General features: G+C 32.7%; 1 protein-coding gene across 1 annotated transcript in view; it reads left to right on the top strand.

Annotated features, from left to right (window-relative positions):
• GRIK2 (glutamate ionotropic receptor kainate type subunit 2) overlaps positions 1–13,750 on the top strand; it is a 775,369-nt gene that overhangs the window by 561,191 nt on the left and 200,428 nt on the right. Inside the window, exon 12 of the mRNA XM_006140134.1 lies at positions 10,650–10,873. Coding sequence (XP_006140196.1) covers positions 10,650–10,873 — 224 coding nt within the window. The remainder of the gene's footprint in view (positions 1–10,649; positions 10,874–13,750) is intronic.

Below are 13,750 nucleotides of genomic sequence, written 5' to 3'. Positions count from 1 at the left end.
TAATATCTATGAAATAATAGCTCATTTTTTTCAATTCTGATACTAACTATATATATATGTGTGTGTGTATATATATGTATATACACACATATATATGTATATATATATTATACAAAGTGCTTTATTATGGCATATGTTATTTTAATAGTATATCCACTTAACATACACTAATATGTATTTTCTATTTGTTTTAAGTATAAGCATGTAATAGAGTATGAGGGGAAAAGCAAATTTATATTTGACACTTTCGAAGATAGGTTTGCTTAGTAATTTATCATATGATTATGACCTTAAAAAGAAAATATTAAAGAAAGTTAGATTCTACACAGCAAAAAGTTATCCTTGTATTGTTAGAAGATATACTGGAAAATATTTGTTACAAATATTTTCTCTACAGTTGTTTAATCTACCTAACAATTTCACTTAGTTAAGAATAATGATGCTACATATGAAAATTATCTAATGATTTTGATCATTTTATCAGGAAAAGGAAATAGAAACCTCTTAGCTTACAAGTGTTAACCACACTTCATTTCTTCTTGTTCCTATTGTATTGAAGAATGTACTACTCTAAATATTACTTTATAATGATAAAGCATAGCTCTTAAAAAATACAGAAATTAAGAGTTGATTATCAGAGCTGTAAGATGAGTAGTAATACCTATCATTTTTGCCTCTTGAATTAATTTCACTTTCTTTAATGCTATCATTCTGGCCTCAATTCCTCTCCAATGTTTGCAATAGTAACACAAATTCCAATAATGAATTTCTGTTTATATTAGCCCTTTAGAGCAAGAATTAGCCATGCCAGTAAAATTGTAGCACAATGATATTTATACATCCTTCAGTGAAGGTATTTGACATTTCCGATTATTTGTTTCCATATTAATCTTTGCTATGCTGCTTTGAGCACCTGAGAAATGAAACTGTCATAAATGCCTTTGTACCTTGTACATTGCTTCAGGCCTGGTGTGTGGCTCAATTTTGATAATCTTTTGTCAAGGAATTTTTGTTATTATGACATATATTCTAAATAAATCAACACTAATGTCCAGTTTTAATCTGATCATAATGAACATTTTTATAGCTTGACTATTTATAACCATTATCATTTACTATACCCCAGGAATATTATTTAAAATATACCTTGAGAATTCATTAACCACCAAAGAAAGTTTTACTAGAGCAGAATTATAAGTTTAAGATTCCATTAAGAAAATTCTTGTAGTTCATAGTCATCCATCTTAGTGATTTTAGTTGTTTCTCAGTCCACTGGTTATGGTCCCTTAGCATTTAAACTGAAAAATTAAAAAGGATTTAACAGAAAAATGGTCCCATGAACCTAGGAGTCAAGGAAGCCAGATCCCACATGACTGAACGATTTGAATGCTGGCCCTGATGGCTTGGAGACAAACACTACAGGAGCATGTATGTGCATGCCACTCCGTCTCCCCCTCACACTCCATGATTACATTTTCCCTCTGGCAAGTAAAAACAGACAAAAAAAATCCTTACCAGAAAACACGTAGGTGAAATAGTAGCTTAAAATGAGTAACAAGAAATTGGGGACCAGCAGATGGCACAATGATTATGTCACTGGACTCCCACATGCCAAATGTGGTTTGAGTACCAGAACTGGCAGCTCAAAACTTGTGCCAAGCTAATGTGCATGCGTACCCTAAATCCCGAGAAGGGAATGGAGAAGAGATTGTGATTTGGTCATCCCCCTGGGAGGTGATTTCTTGCTGTCTCTCTGTCTCTCTCAGTCTCTCCAGCGATTGCATGCACCCTATAGCAAAAAATCTCTCAAAAAAGTAAATTTGTAACAAGAAATTGTATGACTGCTTTGGAGTTTCAAGAAATTGCCTGAAAATTTAAGTAATTTTGAGTTTTTTCTATTTTGAAAGCTTACATAAAAATTTGTTTGAAAGAAATAATTTATTCTCTCCTTCTCAATTACTTGTTTGAAAATTGATGACATTATGTTTAAATAATATTGTAATATATATATATATATATATTACAATATATATATATATATATATATACACGTACATATATATATGTACGTATATACATGTGTATGTTAAAGAGATCTTTGTTATAGAGTGCATGTGCTTAGCCAGAGAAACAGAGACACAGAAAGTGAGAAATCATCCTCTAGAGGGGATTAGGCATGCATGCACATGTGTCCAGCATACATTTAAAGCTGCTGGGTCTGGGACTCAAATCACAGTGTGCCATGTGGTAGTCCAGCGATGTAACTATTACACCATCTGCTGGTCCCTTTAATATATATAAAGAGTTATTTAATATCATTTTATTCATCCTTATTGCTATTTTTAACTTGGCCAGAGAGAGAGAGAGGAGAAGAAAAGCGAGAAAGCAAGCAGTTACAAGACTTGAACTGGTCAGCCATGTGGAAGTAGAGCAGCTTAATCACTGTACCACTTGTCAACCCCCTTATATGTTTTAAATATAATAATTGTAGAATGTAGCATAATATCTGGTGTATTTTGGTTATTCTTTTTGGGAGAATTTTTTAACATTATAATTCTGAAAGATATTAATTATTTTAAAATGAAGAAATCAGTAAAAACCCAAATCAAGACAGAAAATGCTACAGAACCATTGGTTCAAAATGCTACAGAACCATTGGTATTCTCATAAATAATAGAGATACTAAATTGGATGTTGGAGTATTGAAATGCATGATTTCAATTTATTTTTAAATAATATAATAGTATTTCTCAAAGCTATATAACAATTACATGTAAATTAGAAATTGTAAAAAATTTTAAAAATAAAATAAAATAAAAAATCTGTGCCAAAACAAAATAAAGTTTAATTTTATGGAATTATATATGTGAAAAATAAACACTAATTTCTATGTACTTATTTTTTTCTAGGGAACTAAACTAACCTAACTAGTGCATTAAAAATAAATTCCATGGAAATATATTAGGAAGATAGGACAGTATTGTGATGCTTCAAGTAGAGAAATATTAATATTTATGTGTAATCCATTTGCAAGTGTAAAACAACATTGGAGTTGGATAGTGGATAAAACAAAGCAAAACAAAATTAGAACAATCCTCTCCTACCACCTGCCCTTCCCTCCCCAAAATAAACAAAACTCAAACTTTAGGAACAGTTTGTTGCAATGACTCTTCTGAAGACTTACCAGTTAAGTTCATGTTTCATTTGTCTTTAATGGCAAGTTTGATAGATTTTTCAAGTCGGAAATTACTAGCAGACTTACCTAAGCATTCGTAAAATAACAGCTAGTGAAGCAAAGCCAAATCAACTTCTGCTTGTGTTTAATGCTTTCCTCATTGCCTATTCAGATCCTGGAAGATTGAGAGGAATCATCATTTTTTTTTTATCTCAATTTACTTTGCACTGTGTACTATGTGGTGACAACCTGAAAAGAGCTAAAGGCATATTTCTAAAACACATAGGTTTATGTTTTTGTAAATCTAAAAATTGATATTAAGTTGTACCATATAAAAGTATAATTTATAGAAGTTTGATTTTTCTCATATTTGAGATATATCATTTAATTCCATCAAATTTTTTCTTAAACATGCCCTGTGAGTCTTCAAATAATGGTATGATATCATTTCTTTTTATTGGAATGACTAAAACTCAGTTTTCACAGAGCTATTAATTACAAAATATTTTAGCAGTTATTTAACATTATTAGTTATAGGCAAAAATGGAAATCATGCCCATGGAAAAAACTCACTATTTTTAATTTTTCTTCCTTCTCTAAAGGGATCCTAATATTAACCATGCCATTCAGCACTTCCTTTTATGCTGACAAGGATAGAAACCTGAATAGAAACAGTGGGCTACAGTTGTTTGGGTGAAAGGATGAATGAAGTACAAGAATGTTTGTCTTGGGATCAGCAGTTAGCATAATGGCTATGTCTCTATGTCTCTCTGTGTCTGTCTGGGGAGCGCACGCTCCCTATAGCGAAAACCTCTCCAAAAAAAAAAAAAAATATATGTATTTAGTGACTACTGTTTGCCAGACACTGCACTAGGCACAGGAGACAGAAAACTATAAAACAGAGAAATTCTTTACTCAAAAGAGACATACATTCTATTGGTAGGAGTCTGAGATATGACATAATTTTAGCTCATATGTTTTATAAGGAAAATAAGAAATGCATTAAGGAGTTAAAGAGTGATGGAATTGGTCAGGAAAGATATCGTTGAGTAAATGATGTCAGAACAGACATATGAAGGATGTGAGAGAATTAGCCATGCGTATGTATAAGGGACAAGCTTTCGAGGCAGAGAGAGCAGCAAGTGTGAAGACCTGAAGAAAGAATATGTGCACATATATGAAGATTAGTAAGGCCACCAGCCTTGCTGAAATGACAGTGAGTGAGGAAGACTGCCAAGGGATGGCACTGATGTGGATTAAGTAGTCAGGGACTTTATCTTGTAGTGCTTTGTAGGTCAATATGAAAAATGTGAATTCTAGATTTTATTCTATGTGTGCTAGAAGTCAGCAAAATATTCTGAGCAAGAAGTGGTAATCTGGTATCTGCTCTAGAAAGGCCTGTCTGGACATTGGTTGAGTATAAAGTCTAGTCCGGCAATAATAAAGGTAGGGGGTCTAGGTGGAGACTATGTCCGAGTCTAGACAGTGTGACTAAGTTTGTAGTGGCAGAGGTGGTGTACAGAGGTGAGCTGTGTTCCCCTGAAAGTTCACACGTAGCCGAATATTTGTTCACATTATACATGGTGGAGAGTTTAGGAAAGTGTGGTATCAATTACATGGGATGTTAAATTTATTGTAAATAGTAAGTAGCTTAAATGTCTTTGCTATTAAAATTAAAATGTTACAAGACCAGGGGTCAGATAGTGGCACAGCAGTAAAATGTAAGGCCGTAAGACAATCCCACATAGAAGGTGCCCAATTCAAGTCTGTGCTAGGCACAGGACCCAAGATCCTGAGCTGACTGGAGATGAGGGTGCATGGTGGAAGAACTCTGTCAAGAGTGTTCTCTCTCTTTCTCTCCCTCACTGTCTCTCTTACTCTTGAAAGAAATTTTTTTAAAAGTTACCAGTCTATCATATGCACTTACTACTTTAATTATTTTGCCTATTTTATTAAGTAGTTCATAACATCATGGACAAAGAAACCATGTTTAGAACTGGTTTTCTACGGTTAAATTGAAAGAACTTTCAGAAGGTTGCATAAGCTATTTTATTGACCATATAATATATTATAAAATGAGATCAATATGTTCTTTTTTTTGAGATTTCATAAAGAAGTTTTTCATAATATAATGAAATTTTAACTTATTATGCAATTCATGAGGTTATCTTTGTTATCAAATGTTTTTAGTAATTAGAAAATTGAGTAATAGATTTTACCGTTTTTCTTTGAGACTTTAATCAATGTATTAATATCAGCTATGTAACTCTGAAAAGAATTATTCTGTTTTCCCTGGATGGTTAGTTCACTTGGAATCATATTACTGTATGAATAAATCTTAATTCTAGAGTAAGATCTGAAAAAAAGTTTAATTTTAAAATCTGTAAGTGGTTTTATTTTAAGTTTCTTTAAAATTTTTAGTAAGTTGAACTGAAACTACATTCTGCAAACATTTGCTAAGCAGGTCCTTGGTGTCGGATTTTGCCCAATGCCCAAAGGATGTCAGGTTCGCTATGATCATAATGATGAATAAGACAATTTGGAAAGGTTTCACATAGAATGGTAGAATATTAAATTAATGCTTATTAATTTAATAAGATAGCTGCTGCCTAGGAGTCTTTGTGAAATTTCCAGGGAGGGATACATTACCATTCCCTCAATTCAGAGCTATGTACTTTGATTGAAAGCATTGCCTGCAGGTTTTAAAGTGTTTACAATCTCACAGGAACAGGGACGATACAATTACAATGATACCTAAATCTTCCATATCATATTGGTTGATTTATATGTGAGGTAATCAGAAATAACACAACATAAAATACTGTTAAATGTTAAATTATGTGGTTCCATTAATAAATGCTATAAACATTCACTGAAGAGATATTAATGTGAGTAGTCAGAGAAGGCTACACAGAAAGAAAAGAAAAAGAAATGTATCTTCTAGAATTTGAATAGTGTAGAAAATGGGAGATTCTTTGTGCAGGGAAGTACAGAACACAGTATAGCACTAGAAATGGTTATGATATATTTAAATGATTATACTGGAGAATAATGAGAAATGCCTGGTTAAGATATCTTTGGAGACTTCTTTTCTTAAGACTCCTGTTAACTATTCTGGATTTTTTATGTGTAAAAGGAAAATCACACTATAAATTTAGTGTAACTGTTGTGAGAATTAATGGAAATGATAGGGGCAGGGACCAGCAAATGGCATAATGGTTACGTTGCTGTGCTACCATGTAATCTATTGCAATTCAAGCCCCGGATCCTGCAGTTTAAAACTCACATCAGGCACATATGAGTGTGTGCCCAAGATCCCGCTAAAAAAATAGAGGTGAAGGGATTGCCATGTGGAAATCCCCCTGGGGGGTGATTTCTCACTTTCTCTCTCTCTGTCACTCTGGTAAACACATACACCCTATAACAAAAATCTCTCTCAAAAAAAAAAAAAAAGAAATAGATAGCACTGACCCTTCAGAGACACATTTAATTACTTGATAATCCTTTTTCTTGCTGCTACCACCCTACCAATTCAGGCTTTGCCATTTCAGAATCACTCTTCAAATTGCAAGCACAAGAATAATTGTCTAGTCAAGCCTTCTTTGACTCAACAGGTAGAAGTGAGCTCTTCCTTTCCTTTGTTCTATTCATATGATGAATAAAAATGTACTTATCTTTCTTTTGCTAAAATGGATCTTTAGAAATTTTAATCCACTGACTTTTTCTTATACACACTTACATTATTATTTTTTAAAATAAGAAATCATAAATCTATTTCCATTAAATTATGTTAGCTTCTATCTACATAGATAAGTTTTTGTTTTATTATTTTATTTTTTTATTTTTTAAAAGAATTATTCTATTTAACTGTATTTATTTATTTATTGTTTGTTTGTTTATTTAAATTTGACCAGAGAGGAATAGACTGAGAGAGAGAGTGTGAGAAAGCAAGCCACCAGGTCCTAGACTTGAACTGTGGTTGTCCATGTGATAGTAATCCAGTGTCCCTAAACACCACACCATATGCTGGTCCTGTGTTATTCATTTTAACCATAAGACTTTTTTACCCAACTGTTCAATTTTTAACAGTATACTTGATAGGAAAATACCACAAATAATATTATAAGCATCTTTAATTTATCATTTTATTATATTTCAAAATAATTATATTTTTAAGAAACTTGTGGAAAATGGAATTGAACCTTCTTCATAGAAAATGCTAGCATTAGGGACCAGCAATTAGCGTAATGGCTACATCGCTGGACTCCCATATAGTCGACCGCGGTTTGTGTCCCGGACCTGGTGGCTTAAAACTCACGCCGGGCGCATGTGTGTGCGTGCCCAAGATCCCGAGAGGAGAATGGAGGAGAAGGGATTGCGGCGTGACCATCCCCCCTGGGGGGTGATTTCTCACTTTCTGTCTCTCTGTCTCTCTCTGTCTGGCAAGCGCACGCGCCCTATAGCAAAAACGTCTCAAAAAAAAAAAAGTAAAAGAAAATGATAGTATTAAAGAAAATGTTCTTCTTTACTGATCAAAATAATATTGAAGTCTCCTTTTTTTTTTTTGAGAGAGAGATTTTTTGCTATAGGGCATATGTGCAAGCTGGAAAGACAGAGAAATGAAAAGTGAGAAATCATCCTCCCCCAGGGGCTTAAAACTCACACCAGGCACTTTGCATGTATGCCTAAGATCCCAAGAGGAGCATGGAGGAGAAGGGATTACAGCATGGCCATTCCCACTGGCAGGGGATTTCTCACTTTCTGTCTCTCTGTCTCTGTCTCTTTGGCAAGCACATGCACCCTATAGCAAAACAAACAAACAAACAAACAAATAAACTCTCTCTAAAATAAAATAAAATAAAAGCATAAAGTTACCACTTTAAAGCATATTCACTTGCATGCTTTATAAATGATGAAATTTGCTTTTCATGTCACTACTTCATATTTTCTGCTTTTTACCTAGAGTCGATATAGTTTAAATTATCCCTTTCTTTCTCTAACAAAGTTGTTTACTTTTTCAGAGTACTTTAAAATTTGTCTTAGGGGAAGTTCTGAATCCTTCATGTAAAAATGCTCACTCAACCTGAACTCTGTACCTGACCCTCTAAGTTCTCTGTCAACTGATGGCCTAGCTTCTATATAGTTCTCTTTCCACATCTACAGATGCATGAATGAGTGAATAGTATCTTCTCTGTTTCAGTCTGTTCTCCGTTGCTTAAAACAGAATACCACAGACTGTATAATTTGAGAAGTAAAGGCTTATTTAGCTTGTGTTTCTGGGAGGTCCAAGACTGAGGGCCTACTAATCTAGCAAAAGCCTTCTTTCTTGCTGACATCTGCTGACTATCCATCACATGGCAGGAGAACACGAGCATGTGCCTGCACTCATCTTTCCCTCTCCTATGGAACTACTGGTAGTCAGTCATGTAAGCCTATCTCTGATGATTTTAATGAAAGGCATCTCCTCTTAATATCTTGGATTGGTTAGGTTTCTACCCTCTTAATACCATTACCATAGCAACCAAATTTCAACATATGCATTTTTGAGGAGTGTATTTGAACCATAGTCTTCTCTTTGATTTTATCAATGGATTCTAAGATATATGTCTCAGTTAAGCTCTTGGTATGGCCTCCGACAGCTTGAGTTTATACCGTGATTCCAGTGCAGCATTAACTTAATAAGAGTAAACTAGTTTTCTAAATTCTCAAAGTTTCAGTTTCCTTATTGTAAAAGAGGGAATTATAGCAGGATTGAATGAAGATTAAATGTAATAATTTATGTACTATTCCTTTTTAAAAGTTTATTTCATTTATTTCTTTTATGAGAGACAGAGTTGGAGAGAACAGGGAGTCCCTCAACAGGGTCTCATGTCACAGTCTCCCTGTGGCTGTTCAATCAGCCAGATCGCAGATACACAGGCACTTAACTCGGCATGTACAGGTTACCCTAGGAAACATACTCTGATTGTCCATATGGCTTCCAGCATTGCAGGCTAATGTGTTACTGCTGCTTTACCATGGCTGGACTATCCAGTAAAGTTCTTAGCACAGTACCTGTTATACAGCGAATACTTAAAGAACAGCAGCAACTAGTATTCGTAAATTGATATTTTTCTCAATTTGTGAATATGAAATATGAAGATGCCTTTCCCTAGGACTATAAAGACATTTTTCCATCCTAATTTTTTGGAGAAATTTTTCGCTCCTTTTAACTATTCTCACAGATACTGTCTTTAAGAATCTGAATACTCCCTTTTAGCCATATAAAACCAATATACAAATACACACAAACACAGTTTAATATTGTCAGTAAACTTAGCATCTTAAAGAAGATTCTTCTTTAAGAATTGACAACACCAGAGATAAGTAAAGAGTTGAAAGCCAATTTCATTGTTATTTTTAAGCCTCCTTAGCTTTCTACAATGAACGTTTCTTATTGATTCTCTGAAAATTTTGTATGTTTATGGATAGTAAAAAGAATGTAGCAATATAGTTTCTCATCATAGATGCCTTTGTTATTTAAAATAGTAGAATTATTTCTTCAATATATTAGAGCTTAAGTTCAACCCTGACAGATGGCTTTAAGATGAAGAGTGAAAAGCATTTGTAATTTAACATATTTAAGCTACCGTGGAAAATTAGCAACTTTGTGAAAATTGAAAAACTCATTTCCTAATGCGATTTAGGCAAGGCTGCAAGGATTTTCATTAAATAATATAAAACAAATTAGAGGGATAGAAACAAAACTCAGAAGCAGTAAACAGAATCAAATTAAAAGATGATTTTTACTTTAACTATTTAAAGTCTAAAACCTTTTAACTATATAGTTTTAAAATCAGAAAAATATGTCTTGGCCCAACTGTGTTAGTACAAATGTTAAGGAACCATTGTGCAATGCTGGAGCTGTATGGGAGGGCGGATTTCAGATCCTGGGTTGACTTGAACATGCAGGGTGTCTCTGTGACTTCTCTCTCCTGAAAAAAAGAAATGTATGGCCAAAAACAAACAAACAAAAAAAAGCAAAAAATCCCCACCAAAAATAGAAAAATGTCTTAATTTTTTACTAAATAATTTGATATGGCTATCGTTACTATTAAAATTTGATGAATGAATTCAGAAAATGATCATTGATATTAGATAGGTTCTTAAACTTTGAATTAAAAGCGATTATGAGAAGGCTCAGTGTAATTTATGTACTGGATATATACAGTAGTCTTTGTTTTTTTTTTTAAGCTGATACAGGTTTTCCCATTTATATCTATTTGCAATAAATACTTATTTTATAACCCAAAAGCACTTAGAAATGTAACATAATAAGTCAGATGCTTTACTTCAGTGTAAATATGCTTTAAATTTTAACATAATTCTTCCTGAGTCAATTCTCAGTTCTTTGTTTTACTGACTGTTTTCTTTGTGACTTAGAACCAATATTTCATCGTTTTTTTTTTTCTTCTTTTTTTGTTTTTCTCTACAGAAAGCTGACCTTGCAGTTGCTCCACTGGCTATTACCTACGTTCGAGAGAAGGTCATCGACTTTTCCAAGCCCTTTATGACACTTGGAATAAGTATTTTGTACCGCAAGCCCAATGGTACAAACCCAGGCGTCTTCTCCTTCCTGAATCCTCTCTCCCCTGATATCTGGATGTATATTCTGCTGGCTTACTTGGGTGTCAGTTGTGTGCTCTTTGTCATAGCCAGGTAACATGCTCACTTTTGTGATTTTTTTGGCAATTGTTACCTCCTTTTTCTAACTAATAATTGTCAAAAGTCACAATCAATTTTACTTTTTCTTTTCTTTATTTCCCATGGGGTTCTGAGGAATAATGAATCTTTAAGAGTGATATCTACTTATTAAAATGTATTATGCCACCTTTTGGGGCAGAAAGCATGCTGGTTGTGTCAGTAAGCTATATTTGTGGCAGGGTTTACTATTCTTAATAAGAATCTAAAAGCAGTCATAATCACTATGGAGAAAGAATCATGTCTTCATTTTGAAGATTTCTGTTGAGCTAAAACCAAAATAGCATGTTTTTCTATTGAAACACAATTAAATTAAAAGAGAAATCAAACTAATATTTTAAAGGAGACATTTTTGCAGAACAGAGGCTAATTTACAATATATTAAAATTTTATTTTTCTACATAAAATTTATTTTTTCAAAGAATAAGTATATCATTATGCAAAATTGCCTTATTGTCATTGATATATATAGATATATATCTATATCTCTATATAGATATAGATATATATATACACATATGTTTTAAGTCATAGATTCAGAAAAATTGAGGCCTAAATGAAAACAACATAGTTTTACATTTTTATAATCACCTGTAAAAATCTATCAATATAATACAACTCAATCTATGTTGATTCTGCTATTTTCTTGTTGCTTTTAGAGGTAAAAATTTGTAATCATTCTCATTTATGTTTACCTCTCTATTAAGCTTCAAATTGATAGACTATTTCAATATAACTTACTTGTCCCTTTGTTAAGGAGATCAGAATTATGCCTCAGGAATCAGAACTGTGTTGTTACTGTAATTACATTAAAGGCCACATATTCATCATTTTAAAAATTTTAATGTTCTAGCAGATATAAAAAAGTGAAATGAAAATAAATTATAATTCAATATACAATTTTTATATTGATAAAATGCATGTGATATTTAAATATATATTTTATGCCCTATAATCAAAATTAAATATGCATTTTCTCTTTATCAGTTATATTGCATAGATTCTTTTGATAAATTTATCATTAAGGATAATTTTTCTCTCTTTTATTTATTCTCTTTCCAATGAAGTCACATAATCTTTTATAGCAGTTAAAGAAAAAGAAAAGTAGGTTTAGTTTATTCAACCAAAAGGGACCAAATTGTGTTACAGAAGTAACACAATTTTTTTTGCAACCATTTATACGTTTGATATACTTACACAGATATTTTGAATATATTGATATTTATGCACAATTATTACACAAATGTATTATTTTCCACTTAATTGATTCAATATTACAACTTGAGTCTATTATCATTGGATTCACCTGAAAATGTGTATTGGAACCATGTAGCCATATAGCACCTGAAGCTATGTGATAAATCTTGTTAAATGACTTTCTTCCCAAAAATGAGAATTTTGAGTATGAAGTTCATAAGCTTTTATCTCCAGCTCTTTCCATACTCTGTGAAAATAAAACAGTCTTCTCACTTTTATGCACATTTGGACCGATTGTATCTTTAAAACAATTTTTTTTGAGAGAGATTTTTGCTATAGGGCGTATGTGCTAGACAGAGAGACAGAAAGCAAGAAATCACTCCCCAGGGGGATGGCCATCCTTCAATCCCTTCTTCTCCATTCTCCTCTTGGGATTTTGGGCACACATGCACAAGTGCCCAGAGTGAGTTTGAAGCATACAGAACTGGGAGTCCAGTGACATAACCATTACACCATCTGCTGGTCCCAGTTGTACCTTTTTTATAGTGACCAATACAGGCCAACCTATTTTATTTATGTATGTTTAGAAAATGACTTCTAGGGTTTCAGCATAAATAATTCAATGGCTAGATAACTTTTTATCTAAGTCCACAAGACAAACAGAAATATAAATAAAGTATAGAAAAATATCTAGATGTCTACATATATACCTAATCTTCCTTAATCAAATTAACAAATAAAATTCAAGAAAGACATATATAAAGTTTAGAATAAAGGGTTTTGAGATAATTCTGAGATAGTTGTATGGGCATTAGTCAAGATTAATTAAGTCCAATTTCTTGAGGATCTTTAATATAAACTCTGGATACTTCACATTTGCTTTAGGAATTTTAGATATTCTTAATTTTCTAAGACTAAATCTTCTGAAATTAATATCAAAAGCAAATACTAAAATTTCCGCATTCTTTTCTAGATTAAAATCAAATTTTCAAAGGAAACCATGTGGTATGGCTATTCACTTATCTAATTTTTCAAAATATTTCTAAACACTTACTTTGAAAAAAATCATAGATAACATCTTATAATTATGATAACCTGTATTGATTTTACAAAAGGAAAACACCTAGGTATTTTTACTTACTTTTTAATGCCTTTAAATTTTGGAATGTCACTGTAACATTTTGTCATTAGTTTTTGAATGCTCCTATTTTAGCTTTCTATTCAGTGATATGAAAACAAACTGTCTCATATACTTTGAAACATTTATTTGGGCCAGCTCTGAGGCCTAGTGGTTAAGTCAACCGGATCTCATATGGTCCAACTCTGTGGCTCAAGTCCTGGACCTGGGAACTTGAGAAACATGCTGCGTATGTGTACATGCTTGCTCCAAATTATGGAAGGAGGAAAGACGGAAGAGAAAAGTCTACAGGATAAACTTTCTCTATGGGGGATGTTTTCTCTTCTCCCTCTCTCCATTATTCCCTGGCAAGTACACATGTTTTCTAGCAAAAAACCAAACCAAATAAAAAACCAAACACGTATGAAATCTTCATTTGGGGCCCGTTAATAGATATCCTGTTAAATAGTAAATAATGCTTGATCATCTATATTAAGTAATAAATGATAGATATTCTCGGT

The sequence above is a fragment of the Tupaia chinensis genome, unplaced genomic scaffold (genome assembly GCF_000334495.1).
Source record: "Tupaia chinensis unplaced genomic scaffold, TupChi_1.0 Scaffold000022_1, whole genome shotgun sequence".
Lineage (NCBI taxonomy): Eukaryota > Metazoa > Chordata > Mammalia > Scandentia > Tupaiidae > Tupaia > Tupaia belangeri.
This window is presented reverse-complemented; position numbering and strand designations above follow the sequence as displayed.